Genomic DNA, 20,722 nt, shown 5'->3' with positions numbered 1-20,722 from the left:
CCCGCCGAAATTTTTCATGCTCTCTTCAAAATCCATTCTTTTTTCCAGCAATTTTTCTATTTATTTGCCAATACTCATCCTCGTTCATCTCTCTATCTTACTTTTGTACTACACTACAACTTTGCAAAGTGTTTGAGGAAGTCTTCGAAAAAATTCCAATTTGGGTGTGAGTGTGATTTATTAAATAAAAAAAAAATAAAATAAATATGGGCTTCTCTGGATTATTCTCTCTCGATTGAAATTCATCATGTTATACTGCTGAGCAACAGCCATCCGGGCGAGCTGTTCACTTTATATGAATATTGTTATCACATGAGGCTGTTTTCGTGACTTGAAGACTCTCTTCTGTGGATCTGGGCTGTTGTTTCAGCTCCTTAAGCGTGGCATCGATCGTCTGGAAATAAATTCAGGGCAGAGGCATTAGCAGGACATTCTTGCAAAAATTCATCATGACACACAGAAAACCAGGCATTTTTGTTAGAATGTGTGTGACAAGAAATTCTTGCGAAATAATTAGTCATCAGGAAAGAGTTTTTTTGTTTTGTTTGTAGGAAATCTCGAGTGTCGTTAGATCCAAATGAGGGCATTCCCTTTGAGAGAAGCCAATATTGATGGGGGGTTAGTGGCGTGAGCAAGATTGGCGAGGTCAAACCTTATTTAAACGACTAGTTGTCTGTTGGATTCTTTCCAGAAACCAATTGCTCGATCTCGTCTCATCTGATGCATTCTCTGTGGGGGAAGTGTGTGGAGGAATTGGATTTGATGGATCAACGACACACGAACACCGAAATCTCTTGCAAGTTGAGCACAGCAATTTGCTCTCGAGCTGCAAAGGTGGCTTCTATAATCTCCAGCACATTTACAAAAAGGCATGCAAAGGGGAATTTTATCCAAGGATTCATCATTAAGCTGTGATTCTCTTTTTTTTACAATCATTCCATTGCCAAGAATATCTTCATTATGGTATTTTTTATTGCTAGAACTCTTAAAGAAAAGAGGCAATATTCTGATATTTATTGCTCTGGAAATACATTAAGCCTTTGAGGGCATTTGGACCATCTGAAAAATTATTGACTCATTAGAAATACTTAAAATATTCCAACATTCTTTTCCCTGAGCAAAAGGCTTCTACACATTGCATGACATTTTCGTCAAAAATTGATTTTTGAAGGGAATCATTTGTACAGGAGAAAATGTCAAAAATATTTTGAACAAAATTATAGTAGACCAAGGGGTAACTCATTTCCATTTTTTCTGACAAGTGTTTCTGGTTTCTCGGGTTTCGCGACGCAGACACTGGGTTCCTCGAGTTTCGCGGTGCAAAAAGTGGGTTTCTCGGGTTTCGCGATGCACAGAGTGGGTTTCTCGGGTTTCGTGATGCAATTTTTGGGTTTCTCGGGTTTCGCGATGCAGAAATTGGGTTTCTCGGGTTTCGCGATGCAAAAAGTGGATTTCTCGGGTTTCGCGATGCAGAAATTGTGTTTCTCCGGTTTCGCGATGTAGAAATTGGGTTTCTCGGGTTTCGTGATGCAATTTTTAGGTTTCTCGGGTTTCGCGATGCAGAAATTGTGTTTCTCCGGTTTCGCGATGTAGAAATTGGTTTTCTTGGGTTTCGCGATGCAAAAAGTGGGTTTCTCGGGTTTCGCGAAGCGTTGCTCGGACAATTGACGAGGGTTTCTCAATATGAGTTACCCCTTGCAGTAGACTCTCGCTAATTCGGCTCTTTTAGGATCGGGATACTGTTTAATTCGGGCACCAGTTAATTTTGAAAAAAAATTGTTGTCATTTTCCAGATTTGATTCTGATTATTGATTGAAGCAAATATGCTTAAATTTGCCACGGTTTGTCTTAGTTGTGATATGATTTTGCATTATAAAGAGCTTTGTCAAAAAATGCCTTTAAAAAAAACTATGACGTTTCTACCTACAAAAATAGGGGAAATTTTCTTTAAAAGGGCATTTTTTTAAAGAAATTGCTCCTAGTGTGTAGAGGCCATAAAAGGTTCTACATAAATATTAGAGAAATTTCTGTCCATATTAGACATTATCGAAGAAATTTTGACATTTACTTTTCCTAGATGTAAACAAATTATTTCAATGTGAATATTGACGGCTCGCACATTAAGGCCTCTACACACTAGGAGCAATTTATTTAAAAAAAAATGCTTTTTTAAAAGAAAATTTCCCCTATCCTTGTAGGCAGAAACGTCAGCATTATTTAAAAAAGGCAATTTTTGACGAAAATTGCTTCTAGTGTGTAGACACCATTATTAAAAAAAAAACCAATCAAAGTTTTCATCAAGTTTAATCATTTTGACGTATTTTGACGCAATATACTTCACAATGGGCACTCAATGGGTCAAGTAATGGTAGGGCACTCGTTGTATGATTCAAGTATCCCGAGTTCGAATCTTCTTTAGGTCATCAAGAATATTTCCCGGCGATAAGTGTTTGGATGATTCGGATTGCATCTACTGATCACTGAATTTGATTTTACGGGGCATAGGACTAACAATCTCATTCCGTTTAAGAAAAAATAATAATGCATGTGTAGAAATTTCCTTGCGGGAAGGTTTAGTTCCTGTATGGGATGCTGTGCCAGCATTATTATTATTATTAAATTTCAAAATGTTCATTTATGACATAAATATCATACAATACTGTCAAAAGGCCAATACTTTCCTTACATGAAGTTTCAAGACTTCTTTATTGACCTCTATACACTTCAGAAATTTATGTCCATATTAAAGCAAATTACTCACGCTTGCATAGGAAAAGCTGTCAAATATGGACATAACTTTCTCTGGTGTGTAGGGGCCATTAGACAAATTTATTGAAAAAACTACAATTTTTTCAAAAAGGGATGCGTTCATTTACCAGAAAATAAAGCTTTCGAATATATCTATGTAGGATTGTCCGTGGGTTGGAGCCACTGTCGAGAAAAAAGCTCCAGCTCCACCATCTTGAATTATGTAATGAGTCTAATTCTGAGTTCCGTTAAGGTCCCATTATAATCATTTCTTGAAAAATTTTGTTCATTTAATTAAATTTCAAGGCTGCTTATTACACTTCAAACCCTATAAAAATTTCCTTTATATATGTATTTCATTAGCTAGAAAATGTTTTTACCACGATTTTTGTTTTTGTTTTGTAATTTTCAGTTAAATGTATGTCATTTATTTCCAATTTTTTCCACAAAAAGTTACTGGGTGATCTTTGAAAGAGAAATGGAACAAACCAGAGGTGACATGATAACTTTTTTTCTATAGTATCGACATCGACTCTCGATTCTGAAAAGTTTGAACAATAGCTGCACTTTTTGTAACTATTGGATATTTTTCAAAGGTCACATTCTTTTAAAAGTATTACAATAAATGGCCCAATAATGCGAAAACAGTCGATATTTTCTTAATCTAGCAGATGTATAAATTTATCGACACTATCGATTCGATAATATCGAAAAGTTATCATTCCTCCCCTGGCCTTTATGACCTCTACACGCTAAGAACCATATTAAAGCAAATTGCCTACGCTTACGTGTAGGATAAACTCCCAAATATGGACATAAATTTCTCTAGTGTGTAGAGATCATAAAGGCCAATCAATTAAAAATATATTGAGGCATTTTAAACTGATTTTAATGAATCAGCCGAGCTTCTCATTATGAAAAGCCAACCTCAATTTCTTTTAATTTTTTTAAATTTTATGGTAACTATAACGAAAATGTAAAAAAAAGTTCAATTTTGCGATGAAATTATATGAATTTTTCATAATGGCCCCTATACATTAGAGAAATTTATGTCCATATCTGATAGTTTACGAGAGCGCAGGCAATTTGCTTCAATAATATGGACATAAATTTGTCAAGCATGTAGGGGCCATAAGCCGTTTAAAATTCTAATTCTTCTTAGCTAGTCCTTTTTCTTTCGAATTAAAAAAATTCTAGAAATGCGTTTCGACCTCTTCAACTTTTTATAACATTCAATCTTAATTCGCCCACCAGCAGAGGGAGCTAAGAGCACTTGATTAGGTATAAAATTTCCACGTGAGGCATATGCTTCATGAGATTCGAAGAAATCCTCCAAAAATGAGAAGAAAAAATATCTGAATGGTTGTTCTGAGAATCACAGCTCTTGAGGGACTTCTGGAAGCTTATCTGTGCATTCTATAGTGCTCTTCCTGGCCAGAACAAATCCAAACCCAAAATCCCCAAAAAAAAAATCCGACACCACAACAGAAGTTCAAAATCCTTAAAAGAAAACTGCCCAGCAGAGGAAAAGTTTAAAGGAAAAAGAGAACACGTACATTGACTCGACGCAGGAGATCTGCCACAATGGCCAGAGCTGTTGTCCTGGTGCTTGATGGTAGTGCATTTCCATTTTTCAGGCGATCTGCTGATCCCATTGTCGATGTGGTGCTCTCTGGAAAATAAGAATTTCCACATCTCAGGAGCCAAATAACACAGAAATTGGTCAGGATCAAACATAAACACACAAGGAAAGTAAAAGAAAAAATAAAAGAGGTAGCAATTTAGACCAAAAGAGTCTATGGTGCATTTATTTTGTCTAATGTGTAAAAAGAAACAAAAGAATTTATTAAAACTGTGCTTAATACTCAAGTGCAAGAGACCAGGAATTGAGGAGGTCACTTGATGGCACTTTAATGGCTTTCTTTTCTCTGTCTTTTTTTTTTGTCTTAATGCAAATTATTTCGGGAAAATGCATGCAGGTCTGAAGGATCTTTTGACGGTGGCATAGGCAAAAGATATCTTACGTTTTATGGAATTGTCTCGGCGAGATTGGGAATCTGGACAGGCCTGAACAGCAGCTGCAATGTCTGCTGCTCTGGAACGTGGTGTCGTCTGAGTTTCTGACGAGACACTGCCCTCCAACTGAGCATTATTGTTGCCAATTGGTCTCTGGCGGATTTTGAGTTCCTGCTTCAGGTCTCTCGTTTCATCCATCAGTCGCTGCAATTGCTCCTGAGCACTCTCCTTTTCCATCTCGAACTCCACCTCTAGCATCACATTCTTCTCGTATTCCCTGTTCAGGGATCTCTCAAATTCCGCCACAGTTTCCGTGACAATCCTGTGTGCCCTTTCAAGATCATCATTCTTCTGTTCTAGCTCTCGCATATACTTTGCCAGCTCTTCCTTATCCTTTCGTTCTGACTGATACCTAGATTCCATCTGCGTGATCTCATTCTCGCATTTAATCATCTTGAGGCGCAGCATTTCATTGTCTTGCTGCTGCTTATTCAACTTCAGTCGAAGATCCCGAATTTGTTCTTCCTTCTGCTTCAGCGAATATTCCAATTCCTGCTCCAGCTGATGACTACTCTCCGTGAACTCATCCAGTTCATGCTTCCAGTATGTGGCTCGATCTTTCCAGTACTGCAGACTTTTGCTCTCACTCTCCGTGGGACTGTCCATTGTTTTGTTGATTGAGGGCGTCACAGATGACCATGAAATTTTTCCACACAACTCCACACTACCCCCTTTTCACGGACTTTATCGCACGCCACACCAATCTTCACGCACTGAGGTACACCAAGAACTACTTTTTAGCTATATCCCAATGCGAAAAATCAATGAAAATGATTCACTTTGGTGCCCTCGAAGCCAAATTTACGTTCTTTTTTCACACTAGAGAAAATGTCACTGCTGTCACTGCTCACGGCGAATTTGTGGCGAAATCCAAGTAAACAATGTTTGAGGTTATGTTTTGTTTGAGAAAAAATAAATTGTTTTAAAAATGGAAATGTGAGATTTTTTTAAAAATATTTTCTTTATAAATAAATTAAATATTAATTAATTCAATTATTTATTGCAGAAGAAATCAACTTTATTCACCGTTGACCAATTTTGAGACGTACCAAATCATGATGACGCTCAAAACGAAGGACACGAAGAAGAAATTTGGATTGAGGAATTTAGCCACAATTTGCTATGAAGTACACATAATTGCTACTGCAAATCAATCCCTAGATACTGAAAAATTTATTTTTCCGCAGACACTCCAGTATCTCGAGGAAACACCCTGCAAATTTCAGAGTAAAGAAAAGATAGTTGAGTTCCGGGAAGCCGTGAAGAAATTCAATCTTAGCAATTCCGAATGTTTTATGATGGCAAATGATCCACCAACTAGTCCTCTGCACATTCAAATCCTCGTGGAGGACAGTGAGGAGCGACTGACAGAGGAACAGGTTTCAGAACTCCTTAGGATTGTGGAGCAAACGCTCCTTTCGTGATCTCAAGGTTTGTCCACAGCGTATTTTTTTTATTGAAGATATTTTACAATACAAAAAAAATTAGCGTTTCTGATCACCAAGATCCTCAATAAGATCTTCATCAATTTCTGGCCATTTTTCGGGAATCACATCAAACAGGTCATCCTTAACGTCTCCCTGGATCACAATCTCATCGTCTCCGGTCACGGAGGAGCCACAAGCGAATTTCGTGCCAAAGAACTTGGCTGCCACTTTCAGGTCTAGCCCAAAAGTGCTCAATCCTGTGACCACAGTCACAGACTTCTTCTTTCCACGGGGAGCCCGGAAGACACAAATCTTCTTTGGGCCATCATCCTTCTTCTTGGTCTTCATCATTCCCTTCCCACCGCGTTTTTGTCTCTTCTTGTCATCATCTGTTGCATTTGTGGAGGTTGCCTCGGCAGCATCATCGATCTTCACCTTTTCAAATTCACTGGGAAGGTTCTTTTCCAGCCAAACCTTGCATTTCTCGTATTCGGGATAGTATTCGCAGTACTGAAAAGATCAAAGAGATTCGCAATATTGTTTTTCCTGATAGTTCCTTTGCAAATCCTAAACATTTTTCTGCATGTGCTACTTACTTCAATAGGCATTGAGCAATTTCCACAGTATTGGACCTTTATGGGGTAGGACACTCCCTCCTGGACCCCCAATTGTAGATCAACATCCGTCATTTCTAGTGTGCCTTCAAGCCGCAATTTGAGGTTAAATTCTACCCACAAATGGTCGGTCTTTCTCTTATTTATTTCTAAGAAAAACTCCGCTTTAACTTTAATTACTCACTGAGGACGGAGAATCCAAAAGAGACTTGCAATAAATCTCCAAAAACAACCCTCAAAATGTTTTGTTTACCAAATTTGCTGGAGTGTGGAGATTTCGCCACTTCAGCCAATATGCGGCGAATTATGGCGATTGGAAGACCTCGTCGAATTTCCACTGGAAAGTTGAGTAATGGCGGAATTTCCGGTTAGCGCTTCAAAATTTCTTCTACTTTTTCGACCGTTTATTAATCTCTCAATAAAATCAAAATTGTTCTAACTTTAACAATCACTACAAGTCATTCTTGTAAACTCTCTAAAAATTATAAATATGTGCTTTCGCTGGTTTGTATGCTGAAAGAAAATAAGAATAAGAGGTATATTTTATAATGTAAAATTTAACGCAAAATTTCACCAAAAGTAATGTCCTTTCTTTAAAAAAAAATCACACGAAAAATTGGATAATTTGTGGTAGAAAATTGTTTGATTTTCGGTCCTAAGTATTATCCTTGGTAAGAATGACAAATGGGCTAAATTTTTGTTTTGCGTTTGAAGTACATTTTAAATGTGTTTTAATGGTGATGCACTTTAACCACTAATTTGCGCGAGATTTTTCTTAAATATTTTAGTGACTTCAGGGATAAATAAGAGTTTTCTGTATGATTAATGTGAGCGTCTATCAATATAGCAATTCCCTATGGGGGTTTTACACATCGATCACACTGTCATTCTTTTTCAGTTCCGCCAAGTTGGTCGCTTTGAGTTTCTCCTGCATTTGGGTCAGCATGTCCTGCATCCGACGGATCTGGAAAAAAATATCATTTTTGGTATTCGAGCCGGAAATTCTTTGTAAATTGCAGGTTAATCACCTCTTCGTCCTTCTGCAAGAGCAATCTGTCGGTTTCTGTGATGCTGGCCTCATTTGCCGATGCCACAGAGTCCCTCTTCAACTTCCCGCGCTCCCTGAGGGCATGCTGGGAAATCTGCGAAATGCACTGTGCCCGGAAGTTCTCATAGTGCACATCCTGCGTGGTGTCCTTGAGATCCTGCATGTGAGTGGAAATCAACATGGTCCTGAGCTTTATGAAGTCACTGTGAAGGGGATTCTCCACATCAACAACTCCCCATGGATACTGTCGCCCTCGGATCTTTCTGCCGGCCACCTCGAGAATCGTATTGCTGCCAACTACGGCAAAGGGGAGGCATGCTTTCAACTCCCTATCCTGCTGCTTGAATTCCTCATCTTCATCGGAGTCACAGTCCGGAAACTGATACAGCTGCAGGTTGTTCTCTTCGAGATCAGCCAAAATTCGCTCCTTGAGCTTCTTCACTTCGGCCTGCGTGAGTGTATCTGCCTTCCCGATCACCAATACAATGTTCACCTTTCGATGTAGCCGACGCAGCATCTCCAAATCCATCTGCCTCAGGCTGCGAGATCAACAAGAGAAAGTGAGTACATATATTTTCAATTTTTCAAAACTTTTTTTTTTGGCAAAGAGGGGCTTGTCTTTTCGTTATCTAATGCCAACAATTTCTTTTAAAGGGAGATTGTAAAAAATGTAGTGTTTGTATAAATATATTTTTTACTAAGGCAGGAAGGAAAGATAAAATCATATCTAAAATTGTAGGTGGGAATCACAATTAAATTCTTATCATTTTTTCGGCAGAGATTAAATGAATGACTAAAGCAATTGTGCAAAGCTGAGAAATCATGACCATTGTTTATAATTTTGTTCCTTGGCTCTGGCACACCTTTTGGATGAGGAAAATTTCATGAAATCAATATTCGACTCCCTTTCTTTCTCACACGCTTTGCATATGTCTATCTCATTCTCTCGTACTCTTCTTCTTCTTTTAAACATCACACCGAATTCAATTTAGCTCAATCGAATTTGAAGAGCAAAAGAATGAGATAGACATTGCAAAATGTGTGAGAAAGAAAGGGATGCGAATTTCGACTTCAAGAAATTTTCCTGATCCAAAAGGTGTGGCAGAGCCATTAGCTCCGGCGGCACGCCTTTTAGATCGAGAAAATTTCATGAAATCAATATTCACATCCCTTTCTTTTTCTCACGTTTTGCATTTATCTATCTTATTCTTTCGCACTCCAAATTCGATTAAGCTAAATTGAGTTTGTTGTGATGTTTAAAAAATGAAGAAGAGTTTTTAAAGGGGTGAGTGAATTTTGATTTCATGAAATTTTCCTGATCCAAAAGGTATGCCGGATCAAAAGCTAGAAACCTTTTCATTGCTTAAATTTCTTCACAAACCCAAAACAAAATTGTGTTATCTAAAGGTGAATATTTCATCTATCCGATATCAAAGATGGATCGGAAAACTGTAGAGAAAATCAAGATGGCGGCTTCGTAGATCCTTTTATTTTTAGTGTGATTTTTTTTAGATTAGTTTTCTCAATAGTTTAGTAGATTTCAACTAAATTGGTACTGTCAGAAAGACCTCGAAAATTTTTATATACAGGGGATTCCGAGATTATGCACAATTTCAAAACTAAAAAAAAACAAGCAAAATGCTTTTATACATCCCGAAAATTTGTCAATTTGGCAGAGAGGCGAGATTTCTTTTAAAAGAACGCTGTAATATATGCAAAATAATTTTTGCGCCAATTTTGTTGCAGATTTTCGACAAAAGTTCATAAAAAATGTTTTACCATATCAAGAAATTTGCATACATTTTGAGGCACATCAAAAATAATTTCAAAAATTAGTTCCCAAAGGTAGGCAAATTTGTATATAATTGTATTTGCATAATCTCATAAAGAGGATGTGATGTACTTTTGGAATAGGAATTGGATATTAGGTGAGATTCTTAACAATCTCACCTACTATAATCCTAACAAAATTTCATGTCGTCCGATCGCGCTCAAACTTGGCCAAAATGTGTTTCGCCACTTCCTGATCACGAATATATGGGGGGCTAAGTTACGTTCCCGGCCGGCCGGCCGGCCGTCCGGCCGCTCTTTGGAGCTTAATAGCTCCTAAACTAAAAAAGATATCGACTTGCGGTTTTCGGCAAAGGTTAAATATCGTATGAAAATTGCAACATGGTGCATTGACCCCCCACCCCCCACCCCTCCTTCCGCCATTTTGAATACCCCATTTTTTTTGTTTTCTCAATAGCTCCGCCCCTATGGCATCGAGCGGGCTCAAATTTTAGTATGTTATAGCTGGGCCTTAGAGCTTTCCATCAGTACCAAACTTAAGGTCCCCCGACCCCCCTGACCCGAGCTATAAGGGTCCAAAAAAAATTTCTTAAAATGGCCATAACTCCGGTTCTAATTGTCAGAATTTAAAAAGTGAGGGCTTTTTGGAAAGCTCTCGTGAAATGCCACTTCCCCTTCTAACATCGTAAGTTCATAAAACCACCGCTAGGGGCGCTATTATTAAAAAGAAAATTTTTAAATCTTTAAAGTTAAATAACACAAAAATTCCTTATGCAATCGGGCTGAAATTTTAGTATGTTGTAGCCGTTGATTATACCTATCAAACAAAAAAACCTTAAGTCGATCCATAACCCCTGACCCGAGCTATAAGGGGTCAAAGTTCGAACATTGACCGGCCTCTATCTCCGGTTCTAATTAACATAGCGACATAAATTTTACCTTTTTGGTTTCGTCTCGATGAGCACTTTCAGATGGAAGTTCAAAAAGTCACCACAGGTGGCGCTGTGATAGCGTCAAAATTCATCGAAATTCAAAGACATTTTTCTCAAAAACGGCATTGTGCAAGTTAATGAAATTTTAGTATGTTGTAGTCCAGTCTAGGACGTTTCCAAAATGGTGCGTATGTGCGCTGTGGTTTCAATAGAACCGGAGATATGAGGGGTCAAAATTCACAAAATTCAAAAAATCATATCTCCGGTTCTATGTGACCGATTTTGATGAATGAGGGCTTAAACGAAAGATCTCACCAAATGCTACAACTTTCTAGAATATTTGGACTTCGTGGGACCAACACCAGGGGCGCCACAGTCGAAAAACCAATTTCAATATCACATAACCTCAATTATCTCGACTGTCGCTGAACCGATTTTGATGATTACTTCGACATAATTGTAGAGCACATTTGTCTCTACATTTCGTCCATACATCATTTTCCACTCAGACCACGCTATCACTCCGATTTTGCCGTTTAAGTGTGAAAAAATTGATTTTTCCCATAATAACGCTTTGAAATCACTCAGATGCCAATTTGACTGCCTCTACTCCACCAAGACACTTAAAATAGGGTTTTAAATGGAAAGTCCCACAAAATACAACAATTCTTTGATATAGTTGAAGTTCAACAAATGATTACTTGGGGAACTCTGGATGAAAAAACGAGTTAAGAAACAAAAAACCTTGCTTATCTTGGCTTCTGCGTGATCGATGAGATCATGTTCTATAGGAAAATTATAGAGAACATTCTGGTCTACATTTCACCCATATATCACTTTTCTGTCAGTTCATCCAAATCCTTGATATTTTGGTTTAAATACAAAATTTGTATAATTTCACGAATTTTATTCAAGATAACTGAATGGCGTCTCCGAACTTCAGCTCTAAATCGAATTTGCATGCACTCCGAGTTAGCTCACGTTAAGAATCTCACCTACATAAGCCGGTTAGGATTATCTGTCCCTTTCTACTATTTTTAAATGGAACTGGCCCTTACCATGATATAATTTAGCTTCATGAACTAATTTCGAAGCTAAATTAAAGTGTGATAAGGCTCAGTTCTATTTAAAAAAGGAGTGGTAAAGTGTCTGAGCTTTGTTGAATACTCGAACTCGTAACTTTGATACCATACCACAAAAGAACGTTTGCATAATTTACCGTTTATCGGTTCACAGACGATTTGTTGAATAGATTGAAGAGATTGAATCACTCAAAAGATAGCTCACAGAACTGATTGGAACCGGTTGAGTTTTATCGGAAATTCCAAGACCTTTGTAACGAGCCCATACATGATACCATTACATTGAGAAATACGGTCTCTAGAGCCTATTTGAGCTTAGGTTAGGCCAAATCGCTTTTAGAAATAGAAATGATTCGAAATTATTTTCATATAAGGACAAAATGTCCTCATGGACAACTTCTGAAACATATCAAAACAATGCAATAAAATCGCACGACGCGTTTCCGAACAATTCCAAAAAAACAAAGATTTCGGAGAGGAAGGGAAAGGGCGGGGTGGGGGAAAATGAGGAGCGTATTAATGACCCAGGGTCGACTTATGGGGGAGGTCCCTCGAAGGTCCCAAGTCTCTACGTCTACACTCAATCCCGGGATTATGCACATTTTCGGGACCGAAAAAAAATGCGCGAAATGGCATTATGTTTCGAGAAAATTTGCATACCCGCAGGGGCTTTCTTTTGAATAAATCGGCCGTAGAACGAATTTCGCGCGGAGTAAAAGTAGTCAAAACAAAAAATTCAACTGATTAGAAATGCATTAACAAACAGTACTTTTTGGCCAGAGTTCTTTAATAAATGGGTAGAATATTTAAAAAATTTACCTTAATAAAAGAAATTAAAGTTTTATTCTGAAAAAGAATCACAGTGTTTTCAAATTTCCCGCGTCGCGACATTGTATACATTCAGGCGTATTTCAAAAATGATTTCATAAATTGACTCCCAATGATAGGCTAACTTGCATAATTGTATGTGCATAATTCCGTCAGGTGCATAATCCCGAAGTGCTTAATGCCGGGATTAAGTGTATCACTAATTGTTTGGCCTCTAGGCGTGATACAGGGAGTTTCGGATCGAAAAAAAAGTCCGCGAATTCACTCCAGTGACACAGAAAAATTGCATACTTACAGGAGAGGTCTTTGGAATAAGTTACGAAAATGCCGTGATGTATTCAAAACATTTCCGGCGCCAATTTTTCAGCCTATTTTCAGCGCCTACGGTTCATAAGAAATGTATTTCAAATTTAACGCGAGAAAATATTTGCATACATTTGGGGGCATTTCAAAAATTATAAATCAGCTCCCAATGGTAGGCAATTTAAATCAAATTCTCTTAATCCGTTTTCACTTAAGCCGGAACTCCCTGTAGTACATATTTAATAGGAATATAATAACGGATAAACCGGGCTTACTCTTTTAACCGTTTTCATTAAACAATATTAAATTATTGCGATACAAAATCAGTTACTGCAAAATTATTACTACCCAAGAGAACAATATAAGCTTAGTAAGACAAGAGATTTTCCTTATGTTGAAGAATAAATACGGGATAAGAAATCATTATCTTACTAAAAAAATTTGTATAGGTTTAAACAGTTTAGGACAATATATAGTAATTCATATTGAGAGCCCCCAAAGTGCTAATTTGTCGAAATATATTGGGTTCCCTTCCGGGGCGTTTTCTTTTTAAAATTTCTTTATGCTCCTCCGTCAAAAGTGTCTATTGTTTCTCTTTGAAATTAAACAAAAAAAAACAGTTTGTGTGTAGGAGGAAGTGCAACGTCTTCTATTTGTTTTGCCCACAATTTCTCACCTGTGCCCATAAGGTGGGATAAAATAGAGGCAGCAGTGTACGCGATTGTCTTGGATGTTGCGCCTATTGAGGCCACTTTCGTCCGTGAAGTACTGCCGAAATTGTTCCTCAATATAAGCTGAACATACGCGCCAGCTATCGTCACAATTGACGGCATCCCCAAAACCGGGAGTGTCCACAACGGTTAGCCTCAGCCTCACTCCCTTCTCCTCAATATCCATGGTTTTCTTCTCGATTCGGGTGGTTTTTTCTATGCGCTCTTCCACATTTGGGATCACGCGATTTTTGTAGAGATCACCCAGGAAGAGGCTATTGATGAGGGTGGATTTGCCCAAGCCTGATTCTCCAACCACCATCATGGTGAACTCAAAGCCTCGCTTTACGGATTTACGGTGCACTTGTTCAGGGAGGGTTGCAAATCCAATGTAGTCCCTCTCCCTGTCCATACTGTAGCTTTTTATGCCTGGATGTGTGGACAGAAATGAGAGGAGAAAAATGTAGATGAAGGCAATTTTTTTTCTTTAACTCAGAAAAATCTCTGCGACAATTTACCAGCCATTTTTTTTAGTTAACTCTTGTATCAGTCAGAATCTTCTAAAAACACTAATTGGCATCAATTCACTGAACAATTCACTGGCATTTTTCAAATGCCTGCTCCAGTTGTCTCCAATTGAGGTGAAATGTGGGTGGATTTTGGGGCAGTTTTTAACGATGAAAAACACACACTGATTTGGATTTTTTCTTCTTTCGAAACAAGCCCTTCCAAAACAACCCAGAGAGATTCTTTTCCAGCCCTCGTGAACGCATGCGTTGTGATTGTAAATCGATTTTTGTGTGTGAATATTGTCACGAGGGGTGAAGTCCTCCAGCATTTGTCCTTTTCTTACTCCTCTTTTGCCATATACACTCACACAATCCCTTTGATTAAAAATTGGCGGGCTATAGGAGTGCGGTTCCGGGAAAATTTTTCACTTTATTATAGGATAAGACACAAACCATCTTATACAAGTGGAGTCTTTTCTGGGACTACTAATCCCTCATACATTACAAAAAAAATAAATTGACACAGAAAAGTGCTGTGCATTTTTAATCACTCTGGCACAGATAACACACAGACTCCAGTAGAAAATCTTCTCTCTTATTTTTATTGTGCTTTATTTTTCCCGGCCAACAAACTGACGATAGCTGAGTGAGAGCGCGAGATTGGTTTAAAGGAAAAACAGTCACAGTGTGATCGCGTGAAAAAAGACAGAGCAACTGATTTGGAGAGTGGAATACATTAAGAGTTTATACCTTAAGTCCAATATAACAATACTATGACTAAAATGTGAGAGTGGAGAGAAAAATCATAGTCACACAATTAAGAGTATTTACACTGCCTGACACCGCGCCAAGTGTCTCCGGGGCTTTATTTACTGCACAACCATTCCCAGCAGACTGATCCACAAGATACACTCGCACAGAATGAGCATGAGAGGGGTTCTATTAATGAAACAGCTGGCTTCAACTCACAATTCCAGGCAAACTATCATCACTTCCGACAGCAGATTCCCCTTTTTTTATTGCCACTTCAGTTAACCAGCAGCAGTTATCTGGAGGATCTCGATGGATTTTCGAAAGAAATCTCATAGATTATTGACCTCTTTCTCAGCTGCAAATCTATTAATTCATCACATCACGTTTCTTATCTATTCCATTAGCGATTAAAATTGGCGGAAAATTCGCGCCAAGATGTAGACAAAACGAACTTTTTGGCGGGAACTCCTTTATAAGAGTGTTTCTCAACTCCCAAATGTCCCAAATCAATATAGGGGAGACTGGGGCAAAAAGTAACAAAACGGATATTTTATTTTTTTTTTACAAACTAAGGGATGGTTTTGCAGCTTCGTAATGTTGTAGCTTCGTAAAAGTTGATTTTTTTTCCAAGTTACTAAATGAATTTCATCCATGGAGATATAATCTAAAAGATAGTCCTACATCTCACATTTCCTGACAAACTTGCCCAAGAAACAATTTTTTCTTAATATAGTGTTATAGAATTCCTTAAGTAAGGCACTATAGAACCAAAAATCTTTTTATTTGCTTATAACGCTCTTGGTCCCATCATTGAGATTATTATAAGTAAAGTGGCGCACTCTTAAAGATCTTAAGAGCTCCTATAGGAATTTCTACAGAAAATTCTCACTTTAAGTCTTTTAAAAGTGCACTAAAAGATTTGTTTAATACTTGGTTCTATAAGGCAGCTATTTTGCTTCTTGGGTTGGAAGCCTAGGCCTTTTTTCCTGGATCCAAAAGGCAAAAATAAAAAATGGGCCTAAAATCGTAATTCTGATGTGTAATATTTTATGCATTTTTGCACACTGCAAGTGTCTTTTCGAAAAAGCAACTATTACAAGTTATAGAGGGTTAATTATGGTTAATATTTACCGTGAAAATCTTTTGCTTGAAGGGGGTCGTTTTTGTGGGTGGAGGAAAATTCATAAAAATTACCACCCTTGCAGCTCAGGAAAATTAAATTTTGCAGCTTCGTAAAAACATGTATCAAAATTACTGACCACTGAATTTGAGAATTCCTCACTGTTTTGGGTCAGACTGTGCATGCCGTTCGGGATATTTGACTCATCAGAGATTCCACTGAATAAATTTACAAGAAAATTGGGATATTAAATAATTTTCACTAAAATCTCGAAGGAAAACACGCACTTCCTCATCAAAATGAGACTTCAACACATGTTTTTATTTCACTTCTGTCAAATTAAAGATTAAGCCTGAATCTGCTTATGTAAGGTGTGATTATTTCGTTGCCCATGCGGTGCGTTTTGAGAATTTTTCATCCAATTTGCTTTGTCTTCAAGCGGAATTTTTCACATTTTACTTTAAATTAATCACTGGTAATTCTAAGAATCACTGATGTGAAAAAAAAAATGTTCTGTAATGGCCTCTACACATTGGGAGCAATTTTTGTCAAAAATTGCTTTTTTGAAGGAAATTCCCTGCAGCGTTGTAGGGGGAAACGTCAAATTTCTGTCAAAAACGCAATTTTTGACGAAAACTGCTCCCAATGTGTAGACGCCTTAAGACAGATTCGAGACGTTAGAGAAAAAACAAGGATTACAATATGTGTGATTACTACTTTCTGATTTATGTAGTGATGAAATTAGACTACTTATGGTAGATGTGATTCTTTAATTGCCACTTCGATGTATTTTAAAGTGGAACTTCCCACATTTCACTTTAACTTGGTGGCTGGTCATTTTTGAAATCATTTACGTCCGAAATATGTTCTGTAAGACCCATTGGAGGTGTTAGAGAAAATCCGAGGATTACATTAGGTGTGATTATGAGAGAATCATACCTAACCAAGCTCTTAACTGTCAGAATGCAGGGAAAAATGGTTTTTCGAGTGTCAAAAAACAAGTGTTAGAAAAATAGCTTAAAATTGATTTTTAATGCGTGATACCTCCTACAAATGGTGAAAACAAGTAGATGAAAGTTCCATCTAAGTAGCGATGCCCGAATTTTTTGTATCCGGTGTAATGTTTTTGGGGAAAATGAGGCCTACAGAGGTGGGAAAAAGGGGTACGAAGCTGAGTTAACCAGGGCACATTCGTAAAAAATTCCGCTATATTTTCATTTTCCTGTAGAGGAAAATCCAAGGACTTCCAGGAATTTTGTGAGGCAGAATTCTGAACCTAATAAGTAAGAGATTTTTTTGATATAGTGATATAATTTAGAATTTATCCAAGTGTCAGCAACACGTGCCTTTTTTTTTGGCCAAGCTGGCACTAATCCCTCAATATGCTTGCTCCTGTTGCCCTTTTCCCTACGCAACGACAGCGCTCTTGACTAGCTGATTGAAATTGTAAAACTGCATAAATCCTGGCATATACGATCTATGATTCAGGGTTTCTGCCGTTTACCTGATGAGATCGGTCGTGGTAAGTCGGCGGCAGACACAACCAAGCATTAATTGAGGAGAAATATATAAATTGAATTGAATTGAATTGAATTGATTTGGAGTGTGTGGCATTCAGTAAAAAATCTTAAATCTTGGACTCCTTTTTTAGTATGAACCTGCAAAACCTTCCCCTACTCGAACGCCCCAAAAATTTCTAATTAACGTAGTTTTATAGGAAATTTATCGCTTTACAACTCTGTGAAAGTAATTTTCCTCTATTTTGTAGGGAAATATATTTATCGAGCCAATTTCTAAAAGGTAATTTTGTGACCATTCTCAAAAATGCTGGGGCAAATAGTACCAGACTTGGGGTATTATCATATTTTGATTCGCTTTATTACTGGCTTTCGTAAATTAAAAAAAAAACACCTAGAGGACACATTTTCATAGGAAATTTATTCCTCTACACCTTTGTAAACACAATTTTCTCTATCTGAACGATAAAAATGCTTTTCGAGCTATTTTAGAAAAAAAAACACACAAAATACTGCAAATCGTTTGACCAATGTAAACAACAAGCGGCGACACATAGCATTGACATTTCTTTTCACCGTGGAATATCAGAAATTGTTTCGGTTTTTGGTACTTTTTGCTCCATAGCCTTTGTTACTTTTTACCCCAAGTGGTCGTTTTTAATAAAAGTATTTCTGGGGAAAAGAATCTTTGAAGAATATTCACCAGTGCATCAAATTTAAAATAAGTAGCTAATAATTGATATCTTCTGCACGGAATATATTTCAAAAATAGGGCTAAAAATTTCATTTTTTTTATTTTCTAAATTTCTTGTTCAAATTCTAAAAAACTTACGACATTGAAGAAGATCTATGGAGGCTATCTATGGAAATAAATTTAAGCCGCTATCTTATTTATCTTGGAAGATATTGAATTTAAAAATTTTCGATTTGTCACTTTTTGCCCCAGTCTCCCCTATTATTTTCATCAAATAAAATAACTTTTTTTTTAAATAATAAATTGTGTAAGAAAATGCGTTAACATCTCAAGTAGTGGGATACTTGAGAAATTTCACGAAAACATCCCAAAAAACGCCCAATATCAGCACACAAAAAAAACTCTCCAAGAGTGGATTCTTGTGAAATAATCTCAAAAAAAAGTCTAAAGCCAATATGATGTGATTTTTTGTGTGATCTGTACCTGTTTTCATTGTCACTTTTCACGTGCTGGACTCTGAAGCTATTATGCCAAAGACACAGTTTGTTATTCTGTCAACTATTTATAGTGATATTTTCGTGTGATGAATACTAAAGACTGCAAGAAATAACAATCTTGTATCACATTCTTCTTGTCCCCCATTTTCCAGGTGGTGATGGATTAGTATAAAAGTATTTATCTCTTCCTAAATTTAAAGATCCCACTTGTGCACAGAGGAGGAAATCCAGAAATAAAATAAAAGTCTAACCACAGCACATAGAAATCTTATTAAAGTCTTTTTTTTTTCAATTTCACTCTCTTTAATTCTCACCTATGATCATGATTTTTTTTGTGTAAATATCTTTCACTTTCAACTGTTAGTGTTCACAAGAATAGGAATAGATGTATGAAATTGTGAGTTTTCACCACTAATTTCAATACGGATTTTACTGAGTGATTATGCATTTCAATGCTCATGGAGAGACTGTCTGAAGTTCGAACTTATAGTTCCACAAATGTAAATATTTATTTAAATGTCGAGATCGCTGTATTCATCTCAAATCAACTTGAAATTTTTATTTTGAAGCACAAACTCTTCCATCTGATGGAAGAGAGATGGGAAAATTGTTTACTTTTGCGGCATTGTCTACAAATTTAATTTCTTACTCTTTAGGATTCAGTCTATGAGAGGAAAAACCTTGTTCTTGAAGGGTAAGTATTGAAAACATTTAAAGAAACTTCAGGACAATCATCTTCCAGATGGAATCCTAAAAAAACTAAAAGAAATTGTAGGAAAAAGTAAAGACAATTTTAAATAATAAAAAAGGCGGTGGCAAAAGGTGCCAATTTTGAGAAGTATACTCGAGCTCGTCACTTAAGGCATCTACACGCATTTGGAGAAATTTTCCTCAAAAACTGCATTTTTGACAGAATTTTGACGTGTCCATCAACTTCTTATAGCCTCTACACACTAGTGGAAATTTCTTTAAAAAATGCCTTTTTAACGAAAATTTCCCCTATTCTTGTAGGCAGAAACGTCAAAATTTTTTTAAAAAGGCAATTTTTGACGAAAATTGCTTCTAGTGTGTAGATACCATTACATACAATTTCCATCAAAAAAGCATTTTTTGATGAAAATTGCTCCCAATGTGTAGAGGCCTTTAGATGCTATAAAGCTCTGGAAAATGTTGTTATATGTTCATAATCAATCAAAACCAGTTTCGATTTCTAACAGAATGCAAGACCTTTCCAACGGACCCAAACTTGGAACAATCTATTGAGAAATAAACTTTCTAGAGTCTTTTTAATTTTTGACCTTGAAAAAATCGTTTTATCGGTGATTTCAGATCATTGTCGTATACATCTACACATCTTGAAAATCTAAAGAAATAATTAAAAACAATCACTAGGGGGAGGCTTTGATGTTTCGCATATAAAAATGATGTCCAACTTAAGTAATTTTTTCTGACTACCACACGAACCGTATCAATTCACCAATTATGCCAAAAAAATCTCTTACTTACTAGGTTCAAAATCCTATCTCACAAAATCCTGGGAAATCCTCACATTTTTCTCTAGAAGAAAATGAAAATTTAATGGCGATTTGTCCGATAGTTGAATCAAGTTTCTATTTTCGCATACAAATTTACATCACTCAAAAACGTCCCATTTTCACCGTAAATTTTGCACCCGACACTAAAAGTTACACATCATTGTTTAGACGGAACTCTAGTCTATCTGATTAAATAGTTTATGTGAGGAATAATATCTTTTAATATCACTTTTATGAAGATTTGTAAAAGGCATAATTTTATACACTTAGGAAACCATTTTCTTTCTTTGATCTTCAAATTCCATGAAAGTGTCACTTTGGCAACCCCAAAATGTATGTGGAAATTTGAAGGTTATGTTGTATCTTGACGTCCGGGAAAAACATCGATGAACATTCTCATGCCACTTTTGGTGGCTGGAGGACTGTACTCAGTCCCGTCTCATCGAGATTGAAGATCCTTGAAGAATCAAAATGATATCTCTCCATTATTTCTTGCAGATTTTTCAAAAATATTTGAACATTTTCTCGCGTAAAACCA

The 20,722-nt window shown here is 36.9% G+C and overlaps 4 protein-coding genes across 5 annotated transcripts; 1 reads left to right on the top strand and 3 right to left on the bottom strand.

Annotated features, from left to right (window-relative positions):
• Positions 1-159: 159 nt before the first annotated feature.
• On the bottom strand, positions 160-5,673 carry LOC129806933 (nuclear distribution protein nudE homolog). 2 transcript variants are annotated; one of them, XM_055855802.1, is made up of 4 exons: positions 4,773-5,673; positions 4,305-4,420; positions 653-826; positions 160-394 (listed from the first exon to the last, which is right to left on the bottom strand). In XM_055855802.1, the coding sequence occupies exons 1-4, from the start codon at positions 5,428-5,430 to the stop codon at positions 287-289; spliced, it is 1,056 nt and encodes a 351-aa protein (XP_055711777.1). In that variant the 5' UTR covers positions 5,431-5,673; the 3' UTR covers positions 160-286. The 2 variants fall into 2 exon arrangements, with proteins under 2 accessions (XP_055711777.1, XP_055711778.1); XM_055855803.1 differs by lacking the exon at positions 653-826 and having other exon boundaries at positions 4,773-5,672.
• Positions 5,674-5,678: 5 nt separating this feature from the next.
• Positions 5,679-6,291, top strand: LOC129806952 (DNA-directed RNA polymerase III subunit RPC9). The gene is made up of 3 exons (XM_055855832.1): positions 5,679-5,760; positions 5,831-5,951; positions 6,012-6,291. Exons 1-3 carry the CDS (start codon positions 5,753-5,755, stop codon positions 6,246-6,248), a joined length of 366 nt encoding a protein of 121 aa, XP_055711807.1. The 5' UTR covers positions 5,679-5,752; the 3' UTR covers positions 6,249-6,291.
• Positions 6,257-7,148, bottom strand: LOC129806946 (density-regulated protein homolog). The gene is made up of 2 exons (XM_055855825.1): positions 6,848-7,148; positions 6,257-6,761 (listed from the first exon to the last, which is right to left on the bottom strand). Exons 1-2 carry the CDS (start codon positions 6,938-6,940, stop codon positions 6,309-6,311), a joined length of 546 nt encoding a protein of 181 aa, XP_055711800.1. The 5' UTR covers positions 6,941-7,148; the 3' UTR covers positions 6,257-6,308.
• A 99-nt stretch (positions 7,149-7,247) lies between these two features.
• LOC129806928 (septin-2) lies at positions 7,248-15,205 on the bottom strand. Its single transcript, XM_055855796.1, has 4 exons — positions 14,078-15,205; positions 13,526-13,988; positions 7,894-8,452; positions 7,248-7,829 (listed from the first exon to the last, which is right to left on the bottom strand). The coding sequence occupies exons 1-4, from the start codon at positions 14,082-14,084 to the stop codon at positions 7,731-7,733; spliced, it is 1,128 nt and encodes a 375-aa protein (XP_055711771.1). The 5' UTR covers positions 14,085-15,205; the 3' UTR covers positions 7,248-7,730.
• Positions 15,206-20,722: the final 5,517 nt, after the last annotated feature.

The sequence above is a fragment of the Phlebotomus papatasi genome, chromosome 3 (genome assembly GCF_024763615.1).
Source record: "Phlebotomus papatasi isolate M1 chromosome 3, Ppap_2.1, whole genome shotgun sequence".
NCBI lineage: Eukaryota > Metazoa > Arthropoda > Insecta > Diptera > Psychodidae > Phlebotomus > Phlebotomus papatasi.
This window is presented reverse-complemented; position numbering and strand designations above follow the sequence as displayed.